Source organism: Littorina saxatilis, linkage group LG9 (assembly GCF_037325665.1).
Source record: "Littorina saxatilis isolate snail1 linkage group LG9, US_GU_Lsax_2.0, whole genome shotgun sequence".
NCBI lineage: Eukaryota > Metazoa > Mollusca > Gastropoda > Littorinimorpha > Littorinidae > Littorina > Littorina saxatilis.
Genome location: NC_090253.1, coordinates 57581030 through 57595182, shown reverse-complemented (window position 1 = coordinate 57595182; position 14153 = coordinate 57581030). Strand labels below are relative to the sequence as shown.

Sequence of the window (14153 nt, the reverse complement as noted above, 5' to 3'; positions counted from 1 at the left end):
TTTTCCATGTTATTTTATGTCCATACTGTGTAATAGGCCACATATCATGGTTCAGTTTCCCCGAGACAACAAAGTGATACTGTATTGTACTGTTGTATTGTATTGTATTGGATGTTCCTTTGTAGCTCGAAAATTTTGTTTGTTTGCTTAACGCCCAGCCTACCACGAAGGGCCATATCAGGGCGGTGCTGCTTTGACATATAACGTGCACCACACACAAGACAGAAGTCGCAACACAAGCTTCATGTCTCACCCAGTCACATTATTCTGACACCGGACCAACCAGTAGCTCGAAAATTCCATTCTGGAAACAAACAAAGAAAGCACACCAAAAATCAACTCAAGACAAATTCAGGCAACACAATTTTATTTTCGACACTTAAGAAAAGAACAACAAAACATTTTCAGCTCAGAACAGCACCCTTCTTCAGCAGCCCATTCGAAACCTCCTTTGTCATACAATTCACGATATACTATTTTCTTTAGCGTATTAAGTTGGGGTACTGCTTTACAGCACGGCAGGCCTTTTATCGTGTTTTTCATCGAAACCCTTCTGCAGGTATCCATACAAAATAATCATATGTTCAATCCAGGTGTTCAAAAACACCTCCCACAAGATCAAGCATTTTGACACTTTTTGTTTTGTAAAAAAAAGTTTTAAAATAATAGGAATAACGAGGGTCATGCTCAATGCAAAATTGTGCATAAACGTTGTTCATTGCCTCACGTACTTTAGCCATACTGCTGCACACAAAAAGGTATTGTTTTCCCCCCATCTATGCAAAACACTTCAAGTCAGTGTGACCTCTGGTTCAATAATAATTAGTTTTTTGAGAGCAATCTTTGATCTGTCAAGTACAGAAGCCCTCCCAAACAACTTGCATTCAACCTTATTCCACAATGAATGGAGAACGCAAAGTTGTCTCTTTCTTTATTTGTTGTTTAACGTCGTTTTCAACCACGAAGGTTATATCGCGACGGGGAAAGGGGGGAGATGGGAAAGAGCCACTTGTCAATTGTTTCTTGTTCACAAAAGCCCTAATCAAAAATTTGCTCCAGGGACTTGCAACGTAGTACAATATATTACCTTACTGGGAGAATGCAAGTTTCCAGTACAAAGGACTTAACATTTCTTACATACTGCTTGACTAAAATCTTTACAAAAATTTACTATATTCTATACAAGAAACACTTAACAAGGGTAAAAGGAGAAACAGAATCCGTTAGTCGCCTCTTACGACATGCTGGGGAGCATCGGGTAAATTCTTCCCCCTAACCCGCGGGGGGTATTTTCAGGATGAGAGAAATCAATTTTACCTACATTTTCAAAGCTCTTTTACTTTATAGGTTTAACTGACACTTGAAGATAAAATGTCACCGAGTTTTCAAGTGCGTATGTCTAACTGTAAGTAATATTTCTCAAACAGTTCAGTATTGGAGACAAAGATCATGGCATAATGAAAGTCAACATGCACATGTTTCTAAGCAACACAGTACTTTAATTAGCTGAGTGTGCCCATGAATAATTCACTATTAAAATACAAATATATGTACAGGCATCCACGACCGCATTTCCAACAGAATCTGTTCTGCCAAGATCTTTGATCACGAACACATAGAACAAAAGTTGAACGAATTTCTAGTGAAGCAGAAATACTGACCAGAATCAATTTTATGATATGAAAGTAATGGTCATGGTTCATTCAAATGTTAGTGTAGTGTTTCTGGGCTAATAGTAATAATGAATGAACGATGCTGTTCACAAAATAACTTACCATCTTTTTTAGTCAGCGCAGTTTGATAATCAATGACATCGATAAGATTTCTAATGGTCACAAAAAATGCTCTCTATCCCATCCCTATCCCATCCCTAGCATGTCCCTACTTAACTCATTGTCTCCCAGGTACGGATATATATCCCTACCCACTCATATCGCTCTATCTGACCAGGTACGGATATATCCGCTCAGACTGTTAGCTTCAGTGGCTTCCTGTAACGTCCATCTAACGCCTGCGTTCCAGCGTGTTGATACACAGTTACTACACAGTTACTACAATTCTGAGTGACCTGCTGCAGCACAGCTGGTCTCGGCTAAAAAACACTTTGGTCAACATAGCTGGGGTAGAAAGTGTTAAGCAGCACTTGTTCAATTGATCATGTCTTGCATCTTGTGTCTTTGTTGAAAATAAAAAAAGATTCCAATAATCACAAACGACGCTCCCTTTCAGCCCATTGGTCTAACAATTCACCAGAAGACCAATGGAATGTACTGCTCAATCTTCACATTAGATCCAAAAACAGATACACTGCTAACGTTTCAAAATTCTGAATAAAAACACAAGAATGGTGGGTAATTGGAACTTTTATTATTTCATTCTGTGAACGTTTTGTTTTGTCAATAATAAACAATCCAATTACCTACCATTTTTGTTGGTTTTTTTATTATTTTTTTTTATATACATTAGATCAACGTCATACAAGATAAAAAAATTTTTTTTAAAAAGACACAAAAAATGCAGATGACAATGTATACTCCTATGAACACTGAACACTGTTATGGGCGTTCTCCGAAGCGACATTCCTAACTGACGACAAGAGGATGCTGGTAAATCCATTACTGTTGCCCGAAGAATTTCAAGGAACGGTCCATGCTGGCAGAAGCGATGAAATTGGCGTTGGTCCCGAATCGAACACCGGTGGCAGTGGCCGTGTGGTCGTTGAAGACGGCAAGCTCATTCCACTGCTTGCACAGGTACACTCTGTGAACAGACAAAAGACAAGGTCATCATTACACAGTGTGTCTTTTGCAATCAACAAAGTTCATGTAAGGATAAGATAAGAGGATAAGATTTCATATAGTCCTGTGAGGCTGCCCTCATGGAAAACTGCTTTCTCATGCAAACACAAAGTAATAAAGTACAACTGTACATGTAAGGATAAGATAAGAGGATAAGATTTCATATTGTCCTGTGAGGTTGCCCTCCTAAAAATTCGAGCTGCTTTCTCACAAGGGAAAATGAGCTGCCATACAGTTCGGCACTATCCATTTTTTCTTTTCTTCTGCATGCGTGTATTCATGTTTCCAAGCCGTGAGAGTTTTGCTCTGGATCTGTGTGCATGCGTGCACACAGGGGTGTTCAAACACATAGGAGAGCCTGCACAAAGTTGACTCCGAGAAATAAATCCCTCGCCAAACGTGGGGATGGAACCCTCGCCGACAGCTAAAACTGGTAATGCAGCCAGCACCGCTACCCACTGAACTATTTCCCCCTCCCTCTGTGACAAACACACACACACACTGAGCTATTTCCCCCTCCCTCTGTGACAAACACACACACACACTGACTAGATTGGAGGTCAAGTTATTTTTGCAATACTGAAATCGAGACAAAGGCCATGGTACAACATGCAGCTTAAACTATTTTGTAATACAGCTCAAGTGTTCTTAGACTAAACTGAGTAAAACAGTCACAAACTTACAAAGGTGAAACTGCATTTCCACCAGAGATTTCTTTCTAAAAACCCAGCAAAACAAAACAAATGCCAGCTGTCCATGATCTGTCTGATGGTTTCTTTAACTCTTCCTACTTTCCTATTCTCTCAATAACGGCATGTACAGGGTGACCCAAAATGAGTGCAACCCATAAAAGTACTCACAACTGCTACAAATGTGAATGGATTGAGTTTATTTTTAACACACATCAACGTAAGATGATAACAATTAAGTTCTGAAAGTTGCAGTCATTTTGGTTGGGTGGTCCACATGTTAGCGACGTTGAAGGATATGCTCCAAATGTCCACCACGTTGACGGAGACACTCCTGAATGCGCCGTGCAAAATTATCCACCTGACCGTAACCCCCCCGATTTCTATTTGTGGGGTTATTTGAAAGACCACGTCTATGAGAACAACCCCCAGACAATCATGGACTTGAAAGCTGCAATAACAACACAGATCAGGAGGATTCCAGGGGCAGAGTGTGTCCGCGTGGTGGACAATTTTGCACGGCGCATTCAGCGCGGTGGACATTTGGAGCATATCCTTCAACGTCGCTAACATGTGGACCACCCAACCGAAATGACTTCAACTTTCAGAACTTAATTGTTATCATCTTACGTTGATGTGTGTTAAAAATAAACTCAATCCATTCACATTTGTAGCAGTTGTGAGTACTTTTATGGGTTGCACTCATTTTGGGTCACCCTGTATTCTTCATTAAAAGGAAAGGCCAATTTCACTCCAGAACTACAAAAGTTGAAACAACCTGAAAAAGCTGTATACAAGTACATACCTGACATCTGTTCCTGCCACAGCCAGGTATGTTCCGCTCTGGTCAAAGCACAGTGCCTTCACCTGCAAAATAAAACAGGTAAACTGGTTAGATAAACGACAATCGCAGCCTATTTTAACGCATTTCTATGAAGTATGGCTGAGTACACATGCACATATTCAGGCACACAAAACCAATAATACATACATTCGGAGTCTGCAAGCGCATACACACACACTTATACTCTCGCCTCATAGCTGGTACCCAACGACAGGATCCTGAAGCTTCCTTTTCATATTTCTAACATTTGCACACACAGTGGCACATATGTGTGCTCTCACGCCGCCACCAGCACACACCCACACCCACACTTTCTCTTCTTCTCTCTCTCTCACCTCAAAGTTGTCGCCCAGCTGCAGTGTCTTGAAGTTTTTCAGTTTTCTCAAATCCCATAACTTGACCACAGAATCTTCAGCCGAAGTGGCCAAGTAGTAACCTGTAAACAAATAGATCAGTAAATGTCAACCCTGGAGATCAGTCTCAAATCTTTAATTTTGTGTGCGAAAAAGTCTCAGCTCAAAGACTAGACGGTAGACCAGAGATTAGTTCCACTCTCCAACACACACCGTCAAACACGAGAATAGAAAATCCTCGAAACACTTGAGTAAAAAAAATTATAATTCCAAAATAACAAAACAAAAAATAGATTTGCCAAGCTTTTCTCAGCCCTGAAAAAAAAAGATAAACACATTAGGATTGTTGACTAAGCTCCAAAATCTGTTTAAATGTGTCCATTTTCTGTATGAAATTTGATCACCAGGAGTTCAAAAACACATAGACTGCTAACGTTCCAAAATTCAGAATAAACAAGAAGGGCAAAGCCCATACGACTCACATGCTTTACACATTTTTCCTACCAAAATACATGTGACCTTGACCCAAGGTCAAGGTCATCCAAGGTCATGCAACACAAAGCTGTTAATTCAAGACATAGGAAGTACAATGGTGCTTATTGGGTCTTTCTACCATGAGATATGGTCACTTTTAGTGGTTCACTACCTTATTTTGGTCACATTTCATAAGGGTCAAAGTGACCTTGACCTTGATCATATGTGACCAAATGTGTCTCATGATGAAAGCATAACATGTGCCCCACATAATTTTTAAGTTTGAAACAGTTATCTTCCATAGTTCAGGGTCAAGGTCACTTCAAAATATGTATACAATCCAACTTTGAAGAGCTCCTGTGACCTTGACCTTGAAGCAAGGTAAACCAAACTGGTATCAAAAGATGGGGCTTACTTTGCCCTATATATCATATGTAGGTGAGGTATTCAATCTCAAAAACTTCAGAGAAAATGTGAAAAATGTGAAAAATAGCTGTTTTTTAGGCAACATTTATGGCCCCTGCGACCTTGACCTTGAAGCAAGGTCAAGATGCTATGTATGTTTTTTGGGGCCTTGTCATCATACACCATCTTGCCAAATTTGGTACTGATAGACTGAATAGTGTCCAAGAAATATCCAACGTTAAAGTTTTCCGGACGGACGGACGTCCGGACGGACGGACGGACGACTCGGGTGAGTACATAGACTCACTTTTGCTTCGCATGTGAGTCAAAAAACAAAAATTGTAGGTTACTGGAACGTTTAATTGACACAAAAAAAACGTTACATTTACAGTACGTCGACTCGGTGGTCTTATACGTCGACGGACAGACACATGAACTCAAAATCGTGGACAAATCTCTCATGCATCATCACCTCACCTGGCATCTTGTACGCAAAATTCATCAACGATTTTGAGATATGTTCATTACTTGTACCATAAGTGTTTGTATGTCTACTTAAAAGACCACTGTGTCGATGTACTGTCAATATAACGTTTTGTTTTGTCAATAATCAAACGTTCCAATCACCTACAATTCTTGGTTTTTACATTTAGTCAAGTTTTGACTAAATGTTTTAACGTTGAGGGAGGAATCGAGACGAGGGTCGTGGTGTATGTGTGTCTGTGTGTGTGTGTGCAGAGCGATTCTGAGAAAACTACCGGACCGATCTTCATGAAACTTGACATGAGAGATCCTGAGTATGATATCTCCAGACGTTTTTTACCCATTTTTTTGATAAATGTCTTTGATGACATCATATCCGGCTTTTCGTGAAAGTTGAGGCGGCACTGTCACGCTCTCATTTTTCAACCAAATTGGTTGAAATTTTGGTCAAGTAATCTTCGACGAAGCCCGGACTTTGGTATTGCATTTCAGATTGGAGGCTTAAAAATTAATTAATGAGTTTGCTCATTCAAAATTAAAATTGATTTTTCGCAAACAGATTTAAAATTGATTGCATCGTATTCTTCATCACGTTCAAGTTAACAAGAATACAGAAAAGTGCGCTTTCCTGCTTAGCACAATACGCTACCGCGCTATTCTGGCGTGTCAATTTCACTGCGATTTCCTTCTCGCGGGGATTGACGAAGCTGTACTGTCTTGGTGAAAAAATACAGTGCATTCAGTTTCATTCCGTGAGTTCGACAGCTTGACTAAATGTAGTAATTTTGCCTTACGCGACTTGTTTTTTATTCGATCATCAGAAGATTTAAAGCAAAAGGAGGAATTCACCTAAAAGAAAGCAGATTATCATGTCTGCTGCACATTAACCCCATCCACACTGACCGTTTTCAGAGAATGAGATGGAGGAGACAGGGCCCTGGTGACCCTGGAAGTTTGCAACGTTGGCTCGCTCCTTCAAGTCCCAGATCTTGATCACTGAGTCCTCCGTACCCGTAGCGAAGATCAGGCCGTCAGGGTGGAACTGGGCGCATGTCAGCGCTGGCACTGTTCAGTCAGAAAGATGAGATGAAACAATGCAATTAGTCATGTATAACTAGCTGCCATTTTCTCAACTCTGTTGTTTGTTTATTTTATTAATTAAAGGTTTTTGTCTTCAAAAAGTAAGTTTATGTGATCATTAAAAGTGCTGGTTGTTAAATTCAAGAATAACAGTAAAAAGATACCAGCGGGTGCTAAATGCAGCTTTAGAAGTAACCTACGCCTGATAAAATGTTACATGCGAAGCTGAAGAATCGATGTTGACACCAGTGTCATTTTAAACAGTTAATTCAGCAAATATTTCCCACTCAGCACTGAAAAAGTTAGATAACTTACCTGACGATCCGCTTTTGTCGCACACCTTGGTCAGAACGCGCCCTGTGCGAATGTCAGAGAACGCCCAGTGCTGCAAAATAACACACGTTCAGTAAAAACGTGTCTATAACTATGACAAGCAAAGAACCTTTTAGCAGGGGAAGCACATTTTATTAAAAAAAATGCATGTCTCAAATCGGAGTTACAATCATAGTCTAAAGAAAGTGACAGCTCAGAAAAGATTTGTGACAGAAAGCCTCAAATAATGTATGTGATTTTGAATTGCATAAATATCATCAAAGTCTAGACTCATATCAGTATGAGATTTGACTTTCATCTGATTGTCTGATAACCAGTTTATAAGAAAGATAAGCAAGTCTAACTAACAGTAACATATTTACTTGCAAAGGCATTTACACTTTTATGTACTTTTATGTGTCTATATGTTCTGAGAGTGTGTTCTTATGTGATGTTATTTCGTACACGAGCCAAAAGAAAAATTTCTGTTTGTCGCATTCAGAAAATAAAGTTTTTATCAAATTGAATTGAATTCAGACCTGATTACCACTAAAATTTCCTGGTGTACAAATGAGGCTAAAAATGTGTACAATCAGAATTTTAAGGTGTACAATTCATTCTCGCGGTACACACTGTGCTTTATTCCCCCCTCAAACGCCATTATTTAAAGACTGTAAATACATGTAAGAAAGAATTTGTGCTGAAAGTAAATTAAAACATTTTTGTTGAGAAAAAAAACCATACACTATTAGATATTTGAAAATGTGACACAAAACGAATGATAGAAAAACATAATTTTTATTTTTGACCTCAGGAAAATTTGCATCAGCTGCTGTCAGCAGTATTGAGTCAGCCCTTCATTTCTGTCACTGCACTGGTCAGTATTTTCTGGTCTCATACAGTCCTCTTTACACATTGCTTTCTAGGCTCACACAGTCCTCTTCAGACTTATATACTTTTTTTTTTAAAATAATTTTTGTTTTTGTTTTTTTGCGTATGATTTTAATGTCTGGCGTATAATCGTACAGCGGTCTTCAATTTCGTAAGATTGTACGCAAATTTCGTACAGTAACCAGGTCTGTGAATTGAATTGAATATAATTCAAGGAAACTTACTGATGACAGATACAATGTGCTAAAGCATCCAACTGCCAGGAACATTTTGGAAGTACAAACTGAATTCAAACACAATGTTGATAAAACGTGACCAATAGTTTTAAATATTTACAGGGAGACAACTCACCATATCTGTGGAGCAGCTGAGCAGGTAGTCACCGGTGGCGTGCAAACTGATTCCGGTGACGGGCGCCTCGTGGGCACGGATCATCTGGCCGCACTGAGCGTTGGCCACGCCCCACACACGAATGGATGCATCAGGAGAGGCTGTGATGACCAGTTCCTGAAACCAATATGAAGTTCATTTCGAAATGAAAGCTGAAGGTTAGGAGCTTATAACAAAATATTTGATTAGTTCTGGAAAAGTTAAAAAGACACCATCTAGCTTGTGTCCAGCTAAGACTAACTGAGACGGTGTCACCCAATTTGCACAGACCTCTCTTCAAACCATCTTCAAGAGTCCCACCCTGACCAGCTAACACTTACTGAGACGGTGTCACCCAATTTGCACAGACCTCTCTTCTCATAACCATCTACCAGCTAAGAAACGCCACCCTGACTTATTCAATCTGACCTTGTCATCTGTCAAAATTGCATTTACAAGGTTTGACATGAACAACTTAAAATGCAAATGCCCACTGAGAACGTGCTGGGCAGGTTGACCTTTTTAAATTTCATGCAGATCGGGGTTCGCTGAATGAATGGTGTAGGGAGTCACGTTAGTCTCATAAGGACCCAGGTATATCTAATCAAAGCAGCAAATTAAACAATGCGGGCTGCACCTAATCCCACCCCAACAAACCAAACCATCTCCCCCTCTCTCACAAACAAACACAAAAGCAAAAAAACACTCTGTTTTTCTATCTCTCACTATAACATCTGCCAGTGCACACAAAAAACACTCTTTTTCCATCTCTCACTCAAATCACCCACCACATATACGTCTGTCCACCCTACCTCATCTGGATGGTAGATGACACTGGTGACCTTCTTGGTGTGACCTTTGAGGATGGCCATGACCTGCTCCGTGTCCTTGTTGAAGACGACAGCAGTCTTGTCGTTGCCGCCAGTGACGATGCGAGAGGTGTCACGCAGGCAAACGTCCAGACACAGGATACCGGGCACACTAGCACTGTGAACGCCCTGGCAACAAGAGAAGGACGTCAAGAATCAGCACACACACAAATATATGATGCATAAATCTAATTAATTTGAGTTTCCGGTTCCAGACCCACCTTTTTTCTTCCTTTTAATCTTAAATTTTTCTTTTGACACCTTATCTTTTGTATGCATAACCTATACCATATGAAACAAGCTATACTCTGCTGAAATGAGATCTCAAGTGAGTATCTTCATTCCAGTTGGGGATTGCTGATATTGTGATAAGGGAAGGTTTGAATTGCTCTAATTTTAAAGAACCCAAACTTCAAAATGTACAATGTCATTGTCACGTGTACAGCAACCCAACCCATTCCCCACCTCAACAACAAAAATCAAAGACAACACAAAAGAACCCAGGTATCCCCCAAATTACCAACATAGTACTACAGATCGGGCTTCAAACCCTCGACCTTCCGATTAAGAGGCCGACGTCTTACCACCCAGCCACAGCGCCTGTCCGGTTCTTTTACTGACGTAATGAACAAAAAGTGTGAGAAAACAGGGTCTTAACCCAATGCCCCCTGAACCGCCCGGCATGGCCCGCCGGAAGTGCCCTATGAAATCCCTGAAACACCCGGCATGGCCCGCTAAACACTAGGTCACCTACTTTCACTTTCGCTTTGAGCCTTACCCATAAGGCCTTGCGACCGGATGTGATTAATGCACTTCCTTCCGGCTGCTTCATTCTAGCGTTTGCAGAGTTTGAATCGATGCGATAGTGTGTTAGCTGTGAATTTTCAAAGTTTGAATTTTTTTTGTCTGACAAAATGGCGTTGAACGAAGGTTTGGAAGTATGGTGTTCGATCATGGGGAACTCAGATGACGATTCTGACACGCCTTTCCAAGGTTTTCTACTTGAAGAGGTGAAAGGGGATGAGTCTGACATCGATCTGGGTGTTGTTATTCGACAACAGGACTTTCGGGTGGATTTTTCGGTGAGTTTTCAACATATATTGGTGTAAATGAGGACTGAAGGCTGACACGTTGGACGTTTTTGAAGAACACTTGCTGGATTTTTTTTTTTAAACAACATTTATTACATCGGAAGTGGACAGAACATACTTGCATATGAAACTATAGTGTATTCTCGAGTTATTCTGCCATCTTCTATATAAATGTGAGTACTCTATGATTTTATATGAATTGTTTTGTTTTGTATGTGTGCATGTTGTACGGAGTAGTTTCCCTTTGCTCAGGATTAAGAAGGCTGCCTGCCATTTTTTTGTCAGGGGGCATTGGGTTAAAAGGGAGGGATTCTCAAATTGGTGAGTCTTAAAAGGGGGGGGGGGGGGGGGGGGGGGGGGGGGGGGTCCACCGTATTCAGCAGAAAAACGAGGATGAGCCAGTTAGGCCAAAAAAAAAGGTCTGTTTACGGTAACATAGGCCAAAAAAATAGGGTCGGTAGGTCGGGATTTTTTTCCCCCCAAAAACCATATTTTTACGTTATTTTTGTTTTGTTCCCAAATGTCAAAAAAAAGTCTAGGGTCGCGCGAAAAAATAGGGTCGGTCGGGTTACCATAAACAGACTATCTTTTTTTTTGGCCTTATGTAGCCGGGTACAAATACAACCACATGCAACACACCTCTGTATACAAATGACCTGTTTGCTACACATGTGAAAGGCTGTCGGTAAAGAAGAGAAATAGAATAACTCACTGTGTGGGAAGCAAGTTGTCTGAAGTTGCGGATATCTTCGCTGGTGGCAAGACCTTCTGGCACTGTTTTTCCTCTCTGTAATTGAAACGATAATGACGATTAACAGCATAATAACATATACAATGTTTTTACTCACTCTTCACTCTCTTTGTCTCTCTCTCTCACACACACAAACTTGAAGTGTTTGTTTTTCTACTAGCTAGCAAATACATCAATAAAATAAGAGACTGTCATTATATTCACAGGGAAACCCAAGACAAGATGATGTTAAAGACTAATTTACAGGTATACGGAAGATAGAAAGTAATCTAACCCTCTTCTGTTACCCACATCTCAGCCTTCGAAACAAATTTGAGAAAGCTTTCAAGAAATACTTCAAGCACTTCCAGTACATTCAACACGGCATAAATAAATCCCTGCGCCTTGAATATGTGCGCGATATAAATTGCATAAAATGAAAAAATTAAAAATAACTAGAAAGAAGAGCAAACGCTCGATCGAGTCACTTTCGCAGTTCTGAATATTATATGAGGCATCAGATGGACAGGAAGAAATTGCTATTCACAACACAATGAGTCACGTTCACATAAAATTTGAGCCCGGTCACTTTTATAGTTTCCGAGAAAAGCCCAACGTTAAGTTGTGTGTTGCCGAACAGAAAAGGCTAGTTATCTCCCTTGTTTTTCTGATAACGTTCGTAAAAGGCTACAGATGTAAATACTTTGATGTAAAGAATAATCCTACAAAGTTTCAATCACATCCGATGAACTTTGTCAAAGATATAAAATGTCTAATTTTTCCTTTGACGCTGACCTGTGACCTTGAAAAAGGTCAAAGGTCAACGAAACCATCGTTAAAGTGTAGAGGTCATTGGAGGTCACGACTAAACAAAATATGAGCCCGATCGCTTTGATAGTTTCCGAGAAAAGATATAAAATGTCTAATTTTTCCTTTGACGCTGACCTGTGACCTTGAAAAAGGTCAAAGGTCAACGAAACCATCGTTAAAGTGTAGAGGTCATTGGAGGTCACGACTAAACAAAATATGAGCCCGATCGCTTTGATAGTTTCCGAGAAAAGTCCAACGTTAAGGTGGTGTCTACGGACGGCCGGCCGGCCGGACAGACTAACACTGACCGATTACATAGAGTCACTTTTTCTCAAGTGACTCAAAAATAAAAATCCCTGCGCTTAGAACTGTACCCACGGAATACGCACGATATAAGCCTCATATTGATTGATTGATTGATTGATTGATAAATCAAATAACCAAAGGGAAGTAAGCGCTCTTTATGCATACGACATGTGTAATGGAGTAAGCCAGAGTGATACGGAACCTTTCTCCTGGCACCTGAGAGAATAACAAGCATTGAAATGAACAAGCGACGTTCATCCTCGACTTAGTTAATATAAAGTTAACGTCCTTACCTTTTTTCTTTCAGCTGTGAGCAGGGTTGCTTTGTCTTGTAGCTGAAAATACAAACATTTAAAATATCAATTAAAATACACTAGCAACGGAGATGTTCACTTTACTACTGCCCCTTGTTCCCACTATTTGCACAGTTTTCTCCACAGTTCTTGTGATTCAGGTGAAATTTAATAAACAAATTGCGGGGTTTTAAAGGATCTTGAAGAGTTGCGTTCCCTTGCTTTTCCATACAAACACTGAGGCAAGCTACACATGACATCATAGGCTTGCCTCAATGTTTCTACGGAAACAAGGAAAAGCAACTCTTGTAGAACACATACAATTTGACATGACTTATTTCCGAACATTGTCTATTAAACTATCAATTTGGGAGTATGTTTTCATCGTTTCATTAGCAGGTCATGACCCCCACCTCCAGGCAACATATGAGAATGATGATCACAGCAACTGCTTAACATTCATTCAATCTCACCTTCAATCTAGGAGTAGGAACAAGAAGTCGATGATTCAAATACAATTACTGATGTTATTGAAGAATCGAAACGCAGGGATGAGAACATGAAATTGTATCAAGAACTTGAGAACCTATTGACACCCCCCCCCCCCCCCCCCCCCCCCCCCCAAAAACAAATTCACTTTTTTTCTTTAACTCATTCGCTGCGTGTCGGAACTGGAATTCCGACACCTGTGTTTAGCGTTGGCTGCGTGCCGGTACTTGAGTTCCGACGGATATCACGAATTTTTAACGGTGTAAACGGTCCTGCTGACCAAGGGAAACAACCCCTGCAATGAACTTCTGTCTACAGTGGTACCATTCACTGTAAACAGTTCCTTCCCTTAAATTGTTGGGATTAATACAAATTTTGTTGACGGTGTGCGACCCACGTGTTTTGACTTTTCCAAGATGGCGGATCGTTCTGCTGAGACGTAGTAACTTGAAAAGAGTGCTAGAACGTGTTATTCAGTACGGTTCTGATCTTGACCTCAGTGATGATGATAGTGGAGATGATATTTTAGATTCTGGTGACGATTTTGTGCCAATGGACGATCATTTGGGTGATGATTCGGGCAATGCAAGTGTCGATCATGACATTGTGTATGATGAACCCATGACGTAGAAAGTTTTTTTGTTTTGCTTCAAATTGGATATTTTGCCTGGATATGAAGACAACAAAAGGTATGTACTTTCAAATGTTTCATATATTTTCTAAAAGAGTAAGTTCCAAACTTTGCAAAAACATAAGGTATGTAAGGTTATCTTGTGTTGTTGATTTTTAATAATTTTTTCAAAATGGCTCTAAATCGCGTGTTGGCAGGGAACACAGGGGAAATTTAGACGCGCAGCGAATGAGTTA

The 14153-nt window shown here is 40.2% G+C and overlaps 1 protein-coding gene across 3 annotated transcripts in view; it reads right to left on the bottom strand.

Annotated features, from left to right (window-relative positions):
* Nucleotides 1-350: 350 nt before the first annotated feature.
* Nucleotides 351-14153, bottom strand: part of LOC138976588 (pre-mRNA-processing factor 19-like) — a 29696-nt gene continuing 15893 nt past the window's right edge. For all 3 annotated transcript variants that reach the window (XM_070349435.1, XM_070349436.1, XM_070349437.1), the window contains 9 exons: nt 12798-12839; nt 11371-11445; nt 9511-9696; nt 8681-8836; nt 7442-7511; nt 6950-7111; nt 4667-4767; nt 4293-4354; nt 351-2760 (listed from right to left, as the gene is read on the bottom strand). In XM_070349435.1, the coding sequence (XP_070205536.1) occupies nt 2616-2760; nt 4293-4354; nt 4667-4767; nt 6950-7111; nt 7442-7511; nt 8681-8836; nt 9511-9696; nt 11371-11445; nt 12798-12839 (999 nt within the window). In that variant the 3' untranslated portion in view covers nt 351-2615. The remainder of the gene's footprint in view (nt 2761-4292; nt 4355-4666; nt 4768-6949; nt 7112-7441; nt 7512-8680; nt 8837-9510; nt 9697-11370; nt 11446-12797; nt 12840-14153) is intronic.